We start from the raw sequence: 12,672 nt of genomic DNA, 5'->3' as shown, positions 1-12,672 counted from the left end.
GAACGGGCTAATGAGATGGAATGGGCAGGTGTAAATTAGAGAATTTTGATAAATTAATACTTGCTGTTATGGTGTCACCCAACAATGGCTAGAGATGGGATTAAACAAGGAAGCTAAGGCAATTCTTTATTGGGAAAGAGTTTCCCAAATTCAGTAGGTAATACATTTTAAGAATGTAATTAAAATGTTTCTAGTGAAAAGGTAGAATTGTTGCTCAAAGGTAATCAGAATTATCTGGAATTGTCTGGATGTAGGAGATATAGATCCCTTGTTCTGTTTTCTCAAAATCTGTATGTACATATGTATATCTGTGCATATGTACATATGTATATACATGTATATATGAAAATCTATATGTATATGTACATATAAATGTGTGCAATTTCCCTTTACTATTTTTGAAAAGGTTTTATTTATTTGGGGGGGTCGTTTTTATTTATTTTTTAAAAATTTATTTATTTATGGCTACGTTGGGTCTTCCTTGCTTGCGTGCGTGCTTTCTCTAGTTGCGGCGAGCGGGGGCTACTCTTCGTTGCAGTGTGTGGGCTTCTCATTCCCTTGGTTTACTCTTGTTGAGGACCACGGGCTCTAGGCACGCGGGCTTCAGTAGTTGTGGCTCACGGGCTCTAGAGTGCAGGCTCAGTAGTTGTGGCGCATGGGCTTCGTTTCTCCGCGGCATGTGGGAACTTCCCAGACCGGGGATTGAACCCTTGTCCCCTGCATTGGTAGGCGGATTCTTAACCACTGTGCCACCAAGGGCCCTATTTATTTTTTTTAACGAACACCTTTTAATGGCCAAGTCTCTAGTGAGACATGCCTTGGGCTTCGGGCGCAAAACTTGCGTTACACGTCACTCAGGCGCATGCGCACTTAGGGAGTCTGAAGGGAAGCGCTTCTCATGTATGCGCACCTTGAAATCTGAAAGTAAGCCCTTCCTTAAACTTGGTAACCCGGCGCCTCACCTTTCTATGGTTTAAGGAGGCCCTCTCTTTTTGGCTTGTGCAAGCACTGGGTGAGTGATTCCTTTAATTTGCGACCTGAGTGCCTGAGGCTAGGCTCTGCCTCTGCCTCCCCTTAGTCCCGGAAGCTCCTAAGTTCCTCTCATGTTCTTTGCAGCAGTGTGCCGCCTTTGAGCACCATTTTTTTCTTTTCTTTCTCCTTTTTTCTTTTTTTTTAGGCCATGCCGCATGGCAGGTGGGATCTTAGTTCCCTGATCCGCGCCCCCTGCAGTGTAAGCGCGGAGTCTTAACCACTGGACCACCAGGGAAGTCCCTCCTTTTTTTTTTTTTTTTTTTTTTTTTTTAATGACTTGCAGGGAGGTGGCTTGCTGTGTTGTCACTTGTAAATAATTTTCAACCAATTGCTTGAAATTCTTAGGAAACTTGATCATTCGTGTAACTCCTTGTCTCCTTTCCCAAGCACGTGGCTGCCAAAGATCTGCTGGATTTGAGGAGTCCAGGATGCACTGACCTGCTGACGCTTGACTGCGGACTGAGGTTAACGAGTGTGTCTGCGCCAGAACACCGCCACTCTTTTCCTTTTCAGAGCACGGGGAGGTGTATTCCACATCAGAAACAGCCCAATCTTCAACTAGGGCCACCTGCCGCCATGTCCAAAAGGCTCTGCTCCCAGTTAGAGCAAGAAATCCCGGAAGATGCCCGCTGTCAGATACATCTGGAGCCACCACAGCTGTTCTGCCATGATGACCAAATCACGCTTTGTGACAAATACTTCACGTCCCAGGAGCAGAAGAATCCCGTGGTATATGGAGTACAAGAGGCTGCTGAGAATTATAGGGTAAGCTTCATGCAGATCCCAGCCCACTCTGTCATTCTGGCTGCCTCCTCTTATTTATTACCTTATTTATTTGGGGGACAGATATTCTGATCCTCCAAGACCATTCCCTTAGTTGATGTTTATCAAAGAATACTAGGTAAGTACCATATTTAGACCTTCAACTTCAAGGCTAGGGAAACATTGTAGTCAGGGCTATTGGCCTTTCAGTTGTCTAAGGTTAGGAATCTATCTGTTGTAAAGCAATTACTTTACCTGGAATTCTGTGATATATTTCTCTGCAGAAGTTATTCCAGGAGATACTGAACACATTGAAGGAGAAACTTGAAGTAGCTAAAAGCATATTGGCTGATGAGCAAGAAAGAATGGTGATGATGCAGGTCGGTGCTTATCTTGATTCTTAGGGGGAAATTACCCATAATGTTGGATAGCAAATAACATAAACACAATCAAAAGACAAAGGACAAAGCAGGAAAAACTACTTGAAATCCATAGGTAGGAAAAGTGTTAATTTCTTCACGTGTAAAAAGCTCTTAAAAGTCAATAAGCAGGGGACTTCCCTGGTGGTACAGTGGTTAACACTCCAGGCTCCCACTGCAGGGGGCATGGGTTCTATCCCTGATTGGGGAACTAAGATCCCACATGCCGTGCAGCCAAAAAAAAAGTCAATAAGCAAAAGACTAGGAACTCCACAGAAAAATGATCAAAGACATGAGAGTTCACAGAAAAGAAAATGCAGATATCTTTTGAACATACTGAATTGGTCCATAAGCTCATGGTAAGAGAAATACAAATTAACTATATTAAATTTGCTAGTGAGATGGCATTTGCATCCCTTATTGGCAAAGATTGATAGCACAGTTTATAACAATGCCATAGGAGAATGAGCATCTTATGTACTTTTGGTGGCCATGTAAATCCTGAAGCCATTTAAAGGGCAATTTAAGAATTACTATTCTGGGGTGCGGGGGTATAAATTAGGAGCTTGGGATTAACATATAAAGTACTATATATAAAATAGATATATATATTTAGATCTATAAATATGTCTATTTTACATATAGGGAAAAGAATCTGAGAAATATATATGTGTAACTGAGTCACTTTGCTGTACACCTGAAACTAACACAACATTGTGTCAACTATACTTCAATAAAAAGTAAATAAATAAATAAAGAATTACTATTCAAATTGAGGAATCACGGTCCATTATGCACGTTTCACTTCTAATTTCAGACCCTCCCTTCATATGTAACTGTTCTGCCAGTTATACTAGATTCTCATCCAGTTGAGGATGGTAGGCATTTTTTTCAGCTCCAAGCACCATATATTAACAAATATTGGGGTCCCACTGTTTGCCAGGAGCTATGCTAGGTGCTGGGGATTCAGTAGTGAAAAGAAAAAAAAAAACAAAACAAACAATCCTGGCCTTGTGCAATTGACATTCTAGTGGAGGTAAACAAGTAAAATGTGTAGTATGTTACATTGTAAGTGCTGTACATTTTATTTAAAAAGCAGGAAAGAGTGATGGGATGTACTTTTAAATAAAGTGATCAGGACCTTGTCATTCCAAAATTGGTTTTGAGAAGACTCGAGGAGGTGAGGAAGTGAGCTGTGCAGTCGTGGGAAGAATATTCTAGGCAGAGGGAAGGGCAAGTACAACGATCTCAAGACTGGCGTATACTTGGTTGGGGTTATGAAGGAAGTGGAGGCTAATAGGTGATGAGATCAGAAGACCACATCTGACAGGGAAGTTGATTTTCTTTTTTTTTTCTTCTCTTTTTAAAAATTTATTATTTTTTAATGAAAAAAGGAAGCCAGTGGAAACTTTTGAACAGAGCAGTAATGTGATCTAACTTCCATTTTCATAGGAATAGTCTAGCTGCTGAATGAGAATAAGACTGTAGGAGGGTGAGAGCACAGGTCGGGGGACCTGAAGGGGACTGTTTGCAATAGTCAGGGACAGGTAATGGTGAACTGCGGGGGAGGGGTGGTAGAAGTGGTGAGAATAGTCAGGCTCTTGATAAATCTTGACTCTATAGAGTCTCATGAGGTTAAATATGGTCATTAAGCTGACTACTCCCAATGGATGTCTTTAGCTCAGACTTCCCAGTGGTGGGTTTTCACGTCCGACTTCCTGCCTAGCATCTTTCCTTGGATGGCTAACCGACTAATCAAAATCGACATATCCCACACTGAGCTGCCGATACACTCCCCACTTCTGGAGTCTATCCCTTCCATACTTTTCCTTTCTATGTTTTGGCAACTCTATTCTTTGTCTAAAAACCTTAGAGTCACCCTTTGATTCCTCTTTTCTCACACCCCCTATCCAAAGCATCAGCAAAAGCCATTGGTGCTGCCTTCCAGTTTTCCTGGTCTCCTTTTTGGTCACTGAGGTTGTATAGATTCCTCAGTTTTCTAAGTCAATTAACATTTCTTCATCTGCATTTTATGTTCTAAGATTGTGTTGATGTCTTGGCTGATGTTGACTCTGAAATTCTCTCTGTCCTTTGTATTATATATCTGTTACTTCTTCCCCTATACTTTTATATTTCCTTGTCTTTATATTAAAATTATGGATGGAAAGTAACCATAGGTATTTATCTGTGGTGTTTAACCTGAATTCTGTCATCTATGGTGAAGGAAGAAGAGCAGAATTTTAAAGCGATGATTGAGTCTGAATATAGGATAAGGTTCGGGTTGCTGATTGAAGAAAACAAAGTGAACTTCCAGAGCCCGCAAGGGTGCGGATTCAACCTGAACTTGAGAGAAGCCAGTCAGAACCAACTGATGGAGTTTGCCACAAAGCTAAAGGAGAAGTTCCAGGAAATACTACAGGTGAGATGTGAAACATGGCATCCTAACAATATTTGGGAAATGAGAGAAAGAAGAGCTGAACAGTATGTCAATTCCAGAATAAGACATCCACTGACAACCATGGATCTATTAAAAGAAGGAATATAGTCATCCAGCAATTCTATTTCTGATAATTTATCTCGCAAATATACTTACATACATATAAAAAGACACGTGGGTAAGGAAGTGTGGTAAAATTATTTCAGTATAGAGCCGTGGCTTTGAGGTAGTCTTTGAAGCCAGATTGATGAGATTCGTATCTGGGTTCTGCAATTTACTAGCCTCTAGGTGACCTTAAACATGTTGCTTAACCTCTGACTTGGTTTCCTTAGCTGTAAAATGAGGATAATGGCCCTTAGTTCATAATATTGTTGTGAGGCTTGAGTGTGATAATCTACATAAAGCTCTTTAAATAGTGTTTGTATGTGTGTACATTATTGTGTAATGTAAGTATTAGGTGTTATTATTACTATAATATTTGTTGATAGGAAGAGAGTAGATACAACCTGTATCCATCAATGTTGGACTCATGAACTACATTGTACAGGACATACAATGGAATGCTCTTCAGCATTTAGAAAAGATAACATGGCTCTATATGTATAGATAAGGAATGCTCTCCAAGAGCATATTATTTATTAAGAAAAAAGCAAGCTGTCAGATCAGCAGTGGAGTATAATATGGTATCACTTGAGTTAAGAAAAAAATAACATGGAACATTCGTGTATTTAACTAGGTGGAGCTTCTTTGCAAGGATAGAAGGGAAACTGGTATCCCTTCTGGTTTGATTATTTTATTCTCATCAGTGAATTTAATTTTTAATTAAATTATAATAAGTCATAGTTTGAATTTAATGAAGGAAATAGGAAACTTCCTGAACAAAACTGCACAGCAACAAAAGTGGTCTGTTTTAGGTCCAGGCTGTGAACTGATTAAGTAGACTATGTGGATACTGTCCACATCAACATAAATATATTGTGTCAAAGAATCAAGTTTCTATTGAGGTGTCTTGATTGACACAGAGGAATATCCTGGCCTTATCTAATTATGTCTGTTTCTGGGGTGGCAGGCAGTAAAGCAGGTTTTTAAAGAGATGGTTGAATTAGCGAATAAGAGAAATTGTCAGTTGTTGAATAGTAATAAGGATGCTTCTGCAGAGACTGAACTGTTTGGGGAGAGAGAACATGAGTAAACTGAGGGAGAGTGAAGTCAGGCTCTCTGAACAGATCTGCAGCCTCCAGAAGATCACCACAGAGCTGGAGAAGAAGTGTGGGCAATCTGCCTCAGCGTTGCTCCAGGTAAGATTCTGGGAATAACCTTCACTACAGTATTTGAGAAATGAGAAGTGGACAGTACTCATTAGGGGTCAGTTCTAGAACACAGTACCCAGTGATCTTCAGTCATACATGAAGGCTACCAAAAGCATTATGACTCATTATAAAATCATAGTATGTATAGAGCTGCTTCACTGATCAGTAGTAAATATGAATTGAGATGTCCTTTAATAAGGTAAATAATTGGTTAGTCAAATTATGATGTATCCATACAATATTCTGCAACCATAAAAAAACACGTAGAGCAGTTCTAAACGCACTAAAAGATTATCTTCAAGATATCAAGTGAAAAAAACATGCAGAAAACTTTTTGTTATTTAGAGAATATGTATAGATGTATATGCTCATTAACATTCAGACAACCTCTGGCAAAATAAACACAAACATTGTAATCAGCAGTAACCTTGGGAAACAAGGGTGAGACTTACTTGTATAGTATTGTTTGTTGTTTAAACTGTTTTGATTCTTTGTAGTTTTTATTTTTTATATTTGGCCACGCTGCGCAGCTTGTGGGATCTTAGTTCCCCAACCAGGGACTGAACCCCGGCCCTTGGCAGTGAGAGTGCAGAGTCCTAACCACTGGACCGCCAGGGAATTCCCAGTATTGTGTATTTTAAATTTTGTTCAGTAACATGCATTACTCTTTTCAGTAAGTAAATTTTTATCTTTTAAAGACTGTTTATATCCTTCTGCCAGGCCCACATTTGCCATGTGAGTACTCTGAGAAGCCCCTGCACGTAAACCCTTAGGTTCTGTTCTAGAGCCATGCCTAGTTCCGGACAGTGCAGATAGGTGTGACCCAGTTATGTTCAGTTCCTGACCTGGTTCCAGCCACCATCCCCAGCTTAGCAGGCTCAATTCTTTTCTTGTTTGTTTGTTTGTTTTTAATAACTAATGAGTTTATTATTGTTTTAAATGAATGACTAAAGAGCAATTTCTAAACCTCTTCAACTTTAAATTCCAAGAAGATAAACAGCAAGACCGAGCCCCATCGCAGAAATGCCCCGGGGGCCTCAATCAATCACAAGGCCCTGGAGTCCGGGAAGCTCTGTTTCAGGGGCTGAAGAACAGGGCAGCCGGCACACCCCAGGGTCTAGGTGCCCCACCATGCCCGTGGCTCCCACCCTCTGAAGGATGTCCCCTCCCCACCCCTGCCACCTGCCAGGCCCCCCCAGCCCCTCCCCACAGGGGGCTTCCTACTGGGCCTGCCACACCCAGGTCCTGAACCCGCTGCCTCTCAGGAGTCCCCGAGGGCGCCCTGCCCCTCCACCGGCCGCCCCTGGGTTCCCACCCACCCAGGAACACCCACGCCCCAACATCCACAGGGGACAGAAGCACTTGCGGCCACACGAAGGCCCAGTCCCACACCCAGCGCGGGTCAGTGGCCCCGCCCCGTGCGCCCCCGGGTCCCCCCCTTCCTGCATCTGCCCAAGGCCTGAGTGGGTCACCACAGGGCTGGCTGGGGCCCAGGGTGTCCCAGATATACCCCCGCCCTGCCACCCAGGGCTCAGCAGGCCCCTCTTCGGGGAACAAAGCCCACCCTTCCCACAGGTGGACCCTCCCAGGGCAGGGACCCCCAGAGCCCGCCCCCCCCGCCCCGCCCCACAACGAGGCTACGCCTGTCTCCGTGGCTGCAGGAAGCCCGGGCGGAGGACGCGGGGCAGCAGGCTCAATTCCTGCCAGCCCTAGGATAGAAAGCAAATGGGCAGAATTTGAATGTGGAGCATTGTGAATTTGAGGTATAGAAGATTATTTCCCTTGGGAATATAACAATGATTTCAAGCATTTTCCTGACTTTTCCTATTCAGTGTCGAAATTTGGTATCTGAGAATTAGTACCATGAGGCTGAAGAAATTACATGGAAATTGAGTTTCATTATTATAAGAGAAAATACTTTTCATGAGCACAATTCACAAAAGGCTTGGCTCAAATACCCGCTAGTAATTTTGTCTCTTTTCACCCCATAGAATGCAAGATATTCTTTGGAAAGGTAAGTTATTCATTTTGGAAACACTTAGGTCAGATTCACAATCTGATTTGTGAGCACACAGGGGTTAGAGATGTTGGGGTGCGGATAACAAGGCCATGTAATGAGATCCATCCTCTGGATGGAGGGGCCTGGGGTCTGCACAGGTAACTGAGATTGTCCTTTCTTTAACAGGAGTGAGTCACTACTGCTTCAGTGCCTAGAGCCCGCCCGAATCACAGACCTGAGTTTATGCCAAATAACAGGAATGAGCAAAATGCTAGAAGTGCTGCAAAGTGAGTTGACACACATCCATGATCACAGGACACTTTATATTTGTATTTGAGGATAAAATGAACATCCTACCATAAGTGAAACTCCAGATAGCTTAAGGATTTAAAATGACTCTATTTGCAAATATTTCTCCTGTGGTTTATATTTTCATTTGCCTAATAGTGTCTTTTGAAGAGCAGAAGTTTTAGATTTTGAAGTTACCTTTTTCTTTTTTAAATGGTGTATGCTTTTCGTGTCCTAAGAAATCTTTTTTTACCCCAACAAAGATTTCCTTCTAGAATTTTTACAGTTTTAGTTTTGGCATTTAGGTCTATTGTTCATTTAAAGTTGTGTGTGTTTGTTTTTTGGCTGCACTGTGTGGCATGCGGAATCTTAGTTCCCTGACCAGGGATCGAACCAGTGGAAGCGCAGGGTCTTAACCACTGGACTGCCAGTGGGACCCCTAAAGTTAATATTTATGTACGATCTGAGATATGGTACAACTCCCCTCCTCTTTTAGTACATGTATGTATCCAATTGTTCCAACATCATTTGTTGAAAATCCATGGGCACATACGAGCAGATCTATGTCAAGTCTAATAGGTCCATTGATCATTGTATCTATCCTTTTGCTAATACCACGTTGGCTTGATTGGTTACAAAAAGTCTTAAAATTGGGCACTGTGAGTTCTCCAGATTTGTTCCTTCAAAAATAATTTTGGCTACTCTAAATCCTTCTCCACATAAATTTTAAAATGAGCTTGTTGGCGTCTACAAAAAACCTGCTGGGGTTTTGATTGGTATTACACTGAATCTATAGAACAATTTAGGGATATGGTGGTATATCTCCATTTATTTAGGTCGTCTTTGATTTCTCTCAACAGTGTTTTGTAGTTTTCAGCTAATATTGTACATATTTAATTAGACAGATACCTAAGTATTTTTTAGTTTTATTCATGGAATTAAATATCAACTTCTAATTGAAATTTTATTTATTTCTAGTTTATTGATCGTATACAGAAATATTCATTTGTGTATATTGATTGACATTGTATCTTACAACTGTGCTAAACTGATTTATTAGATCTAGTGACTTTTATAGATTTTCAGGGGATTCTCTACAAAGATATTCAAGTAATCTATAAATACAGACAATTTTTTTCTTCCTTTCTGTAAGCCTTTTCTGTATTCTTCTTACCTATTGCACTTACTAGGGCCTTCAATATGATGGTGAATAGGAATGATGAGAATCATCTACCTTCTTCCTGATCTTAGGAAGAAAGAAAGCATTGTTTTTCACCTTTAAGTTTAATGTTAGCTGTAGGCTTTTCATAGTTGCCTTTTGTCAAGTTGAGGAAGTTCCCCGTCTACTCCTGATTCACTAAAACTTTGTTATCATGAACAGATGTTGAATTTATTAGATGCTTTTTTCTATATCTACCAAAATATTTATTTTTTTCCTTCATATATTGATATGGTGAATTATATTTGCTTCATATGTTGAACCACCCTTGCATTCCCAAGATAAACTCTTGGTAATAATGTTTTAGCCATTTTACATATTACCAGATTCAATGTAGTAATGGTTTTTAAAGAATTTTTGCATTTATGCTAATGAAACATATTTTTCTGTAGCTTTCTTGTAATCATCCATTGGCACTTTATTTAATACATTTTATTTCTATTTCTAGATAATCTATTTAGTTCTTTGTCAAATCCACTTAGTCTTGCTTTCTTTAGATTCCTATATTCTGTAGATACTTTTAAGTTTTTCTTTTTTTTTTTAAACATAGTAAGCAAAAATTATTGTAGAGTTTGTGCCTGGCAATTCCAGTATGTAAAGTTCTTCAGATTTTTTAAAAATAAATTTATTTATTTATTTATTATTTTTGGTTGCATTGGGTCTTCGTTGCTGCAAGCGGGGGCTACTCTTTGTTGTAGTGCACTGGCTTCTCATTGCAGTGGCTTCTTTTGTTGCAGAGCACAGGCTCTAGGCGTGCAGGCTTCAATAGTTGTGGCATGTGGGCTCAGTAGTTGTGGCTCACGGGCTCTAGAGCACAGGCTCAGTTGTTGTGGCACACGGGCTTAGTTGCTCCGTGGTGTGTGGGATCTTCCCAGACTAGGGATCAAACCCGTGTCCCCTGCGTTGGCAGGCGGATTCTTAACCACTGCGCCACCAGGGAAGTCCTTCAGATTTATTTCTGCTAGTCTCACTCAGTAGTACTTTTTTACTTTGAGTGTGTGGTTAATGATTTTTTTTAACAGTAAGCTTTCCTTTTTTCCTTAAATATTATTTTTAGAAGTTCTTTGAAGACAGGAATGAAGGTGTACACACTTCTAGAGAAAATCTGCATTTATTTCTGCCAGTCTTCTGGAAATACTAGGAGCCTAGGACAAGTTGAAATTTAAAATTCAAGGCTTGTGGCTTTTAAGACCACTTTAATAATGATATGAATTAAGTGCAGAGATTTAAGTTCATTTGCCCATAAAACTTGCTGCTGGATTAGATGTTAAAGAAAGAAATCAAGGACTACTACAGGTTTATGGTTTGACCAACTATAAAGCAGTAAGTGTTCTACTGAAAAGTAGAAACTGGGAAGGGATAGGTTTGGAGTTCCATTTTGGATGGAGTACGTTTGAAATTTCTGCGTTTTGTTCAACTGGTATTTGTCAACTTTTTTATGGAGTAAGTCATGAACATATAGAAGATATTTAAAAACTGAGGCTAGATGAAGGCACTTAGGGGAAAAGAATACAAGTAGTGAAAAGGAAGACCCAGGACCAATCCCTGAGAAATCAGAATATTTAAAAGTTGAACAGAAAGAAATGAGAAGGAACAGTTAGCGATATGAAGACACGTACCACTTTCATTCACGTATAAGAAATCACAGTGAGCGTTCTTGATCTCAGCTTGATTTTTCTGGAGGATTCTCACAGGATTTCTGGCCTCTGATATGTTCTCTTCTGATTTACTCAATATTAAGGGCCTGCTGGCAGCAGTTTCTAAGTATCTGTCACATCTTGGTGATATTTAAGATGAAGAAAGCAGTTCAGTCACAGGATAGAGCCATGAATCAACTGCTCTATTAGGAGACTTCATGTTTCTGGCTGTTCAGGCTTGGAGAAGATCTTTAGGGACTAGAGTTGGGTCTCAGGTGATACTGGGCTAGGACTGAGTATCAGGTCATTTTTACAGCCTGGTAGAATTCCTTTCTGTTTTGAGAGGTATTTCTAAACCTCTCCGTAGTTCATCATTCATTGTTTTGTTCTTCTTCCTCAGATAGATTTCATTTTCATCTCCTTCCATTATCTATCTTATTGACTTTGTTCCTCTGTGATGTCCATTTCTTTTTTTTTTTTTTTCTTTTTTTCTTTTTTGGCTGCGCTGCACGGCATGTGGGATCTTAGTTCCCTGCCCAGGGATCGAACCCACGTCCCCTGCATTGGAAGCACGGGAGTCATAACCACTAGGCCACCAGGGAATTCCCCCATTTCTTGAAGCAGAGCTTAGGGGTCCCTTTATCTGTACTCTCCTAGATTGCCTCTCCCATATCTGTGCCTGAGACTCGTGCCCACTCACGAGGAAGCCCCTGCATGTTAGACATCATGCGTCTCTGGCACTGACAAACCCCTAGGTTACCTAAATTTCTTTCTCCCTGCAGGACCTGTAACTTTGGACCCTGAAACAGCTCATCCCTGTCTGGTCTTATCTGAGGATCTGAGAAGTGTGAGGCTCAGAAATGTGCAGCAGGAGGTACCCAGTCGCCCAGAGAGATTTGACTTCAGCGCCACTGTGTTGGGTGTGGAGAGCTTCACCTCAGGGCGGCACTACTGGGAGGTGGATGTGGAAAAGGCAACACAGTGGCAGCTGGGCGTACACAGAAGCTCTGCCAGCAGAAGTGCTTCCGGAGATAAGGTCTTATTCACAGGATCCATGATGGGAACTGATTATACTTTCTGGGCCTTCCCCCCTTTAAAAAGGGTTTCCTTGAGAGAGCAGATGCACAGAGTTGGAGTTTTCCTGGACTATGAGTATGGGCAGGTATCCTTCTATGATGTGACAAAGAGATCCCTCATCTACAATTTCTCTTATCTCGCCTTCCAAGGAGCTCTCAGGCCTGTATTTTCTCTTTGTATTTCAAATGGAGGCATGAATTCAGACTCTCTGAGCATCTGCCTCCCTCATGTTTCTTCTTGTAATGGTACTCTTAGCCCTCAATCTTCTTTGGTGTGAAATCAAAGACCACAGGAGGCCAGAATGTTACAAGCATGACTTTATATAAATTATTTTACAAAGTAATCCAATAAAAGATTTTTAGCACTTGAGTTGGAACCCAGGTTAACACCCCAGAGCCTTTGCATTCATGTGGCTTTCAACACCCATTTCATGGAAGAGGTTACATTTAACCTGAATCATGGATGATAATAACTGAAGGACTCCATGTTAAT

At 40.9% G+C, this 12,672-nt stretch overlaps 1 protein-coding gene across 1 annotated transcript; it reads left to right on the top strand.

The window, feature by feature from the left end:
• The first annotated feature begins 1,608 nt into the window (after positions 1-1,608).
• TRIML2 (tripartite motif family like 2) lies at positions 1,609-12,469 on the top strand. Its single transcript, XM_068532205.1, has 7 exons — positions 1,609-1,797; positions 2,079-2,174; positions 4,438-4,632; positions 5,808-5,948; positions 7,952-7,974; positions 8,146-8,246; positions 11,886-12,469. The coding sequence occupies exons 1-7, from the start codon at positions 1,609-1,611 to the stop codon at positions 12,455-12,457; spliced, it is 1,317 nt and encodes a 438-aa protein (XP_068388306.1). The 3' UTR covers positions 12,458-12,469.
• The last annotated feature ends 203 nt before the right edge of the window (positions 12,470-12,672 follow it).

Source organism: Eschrichtius robustus, chromosome 21, assembly GCF_028021215.1.
Source record: "Eschrichtius robustus isolate mEscRob2 chromosome 21, mEscRob2.pri, whole genome shotgun sequence".
In the NCBI taxonomy this organism is placed as follows: Eukaryota; Metazoa; Chordata; class Mammalia; order Artiodactyla; family Eschrichtiidae; genus Eschrichtius; species Eschrichtius robustus.
Note: the sequence above shows the minus strand (reverse complement) of the source record. Positions and strands in the feature narration are given on the sequence as shown.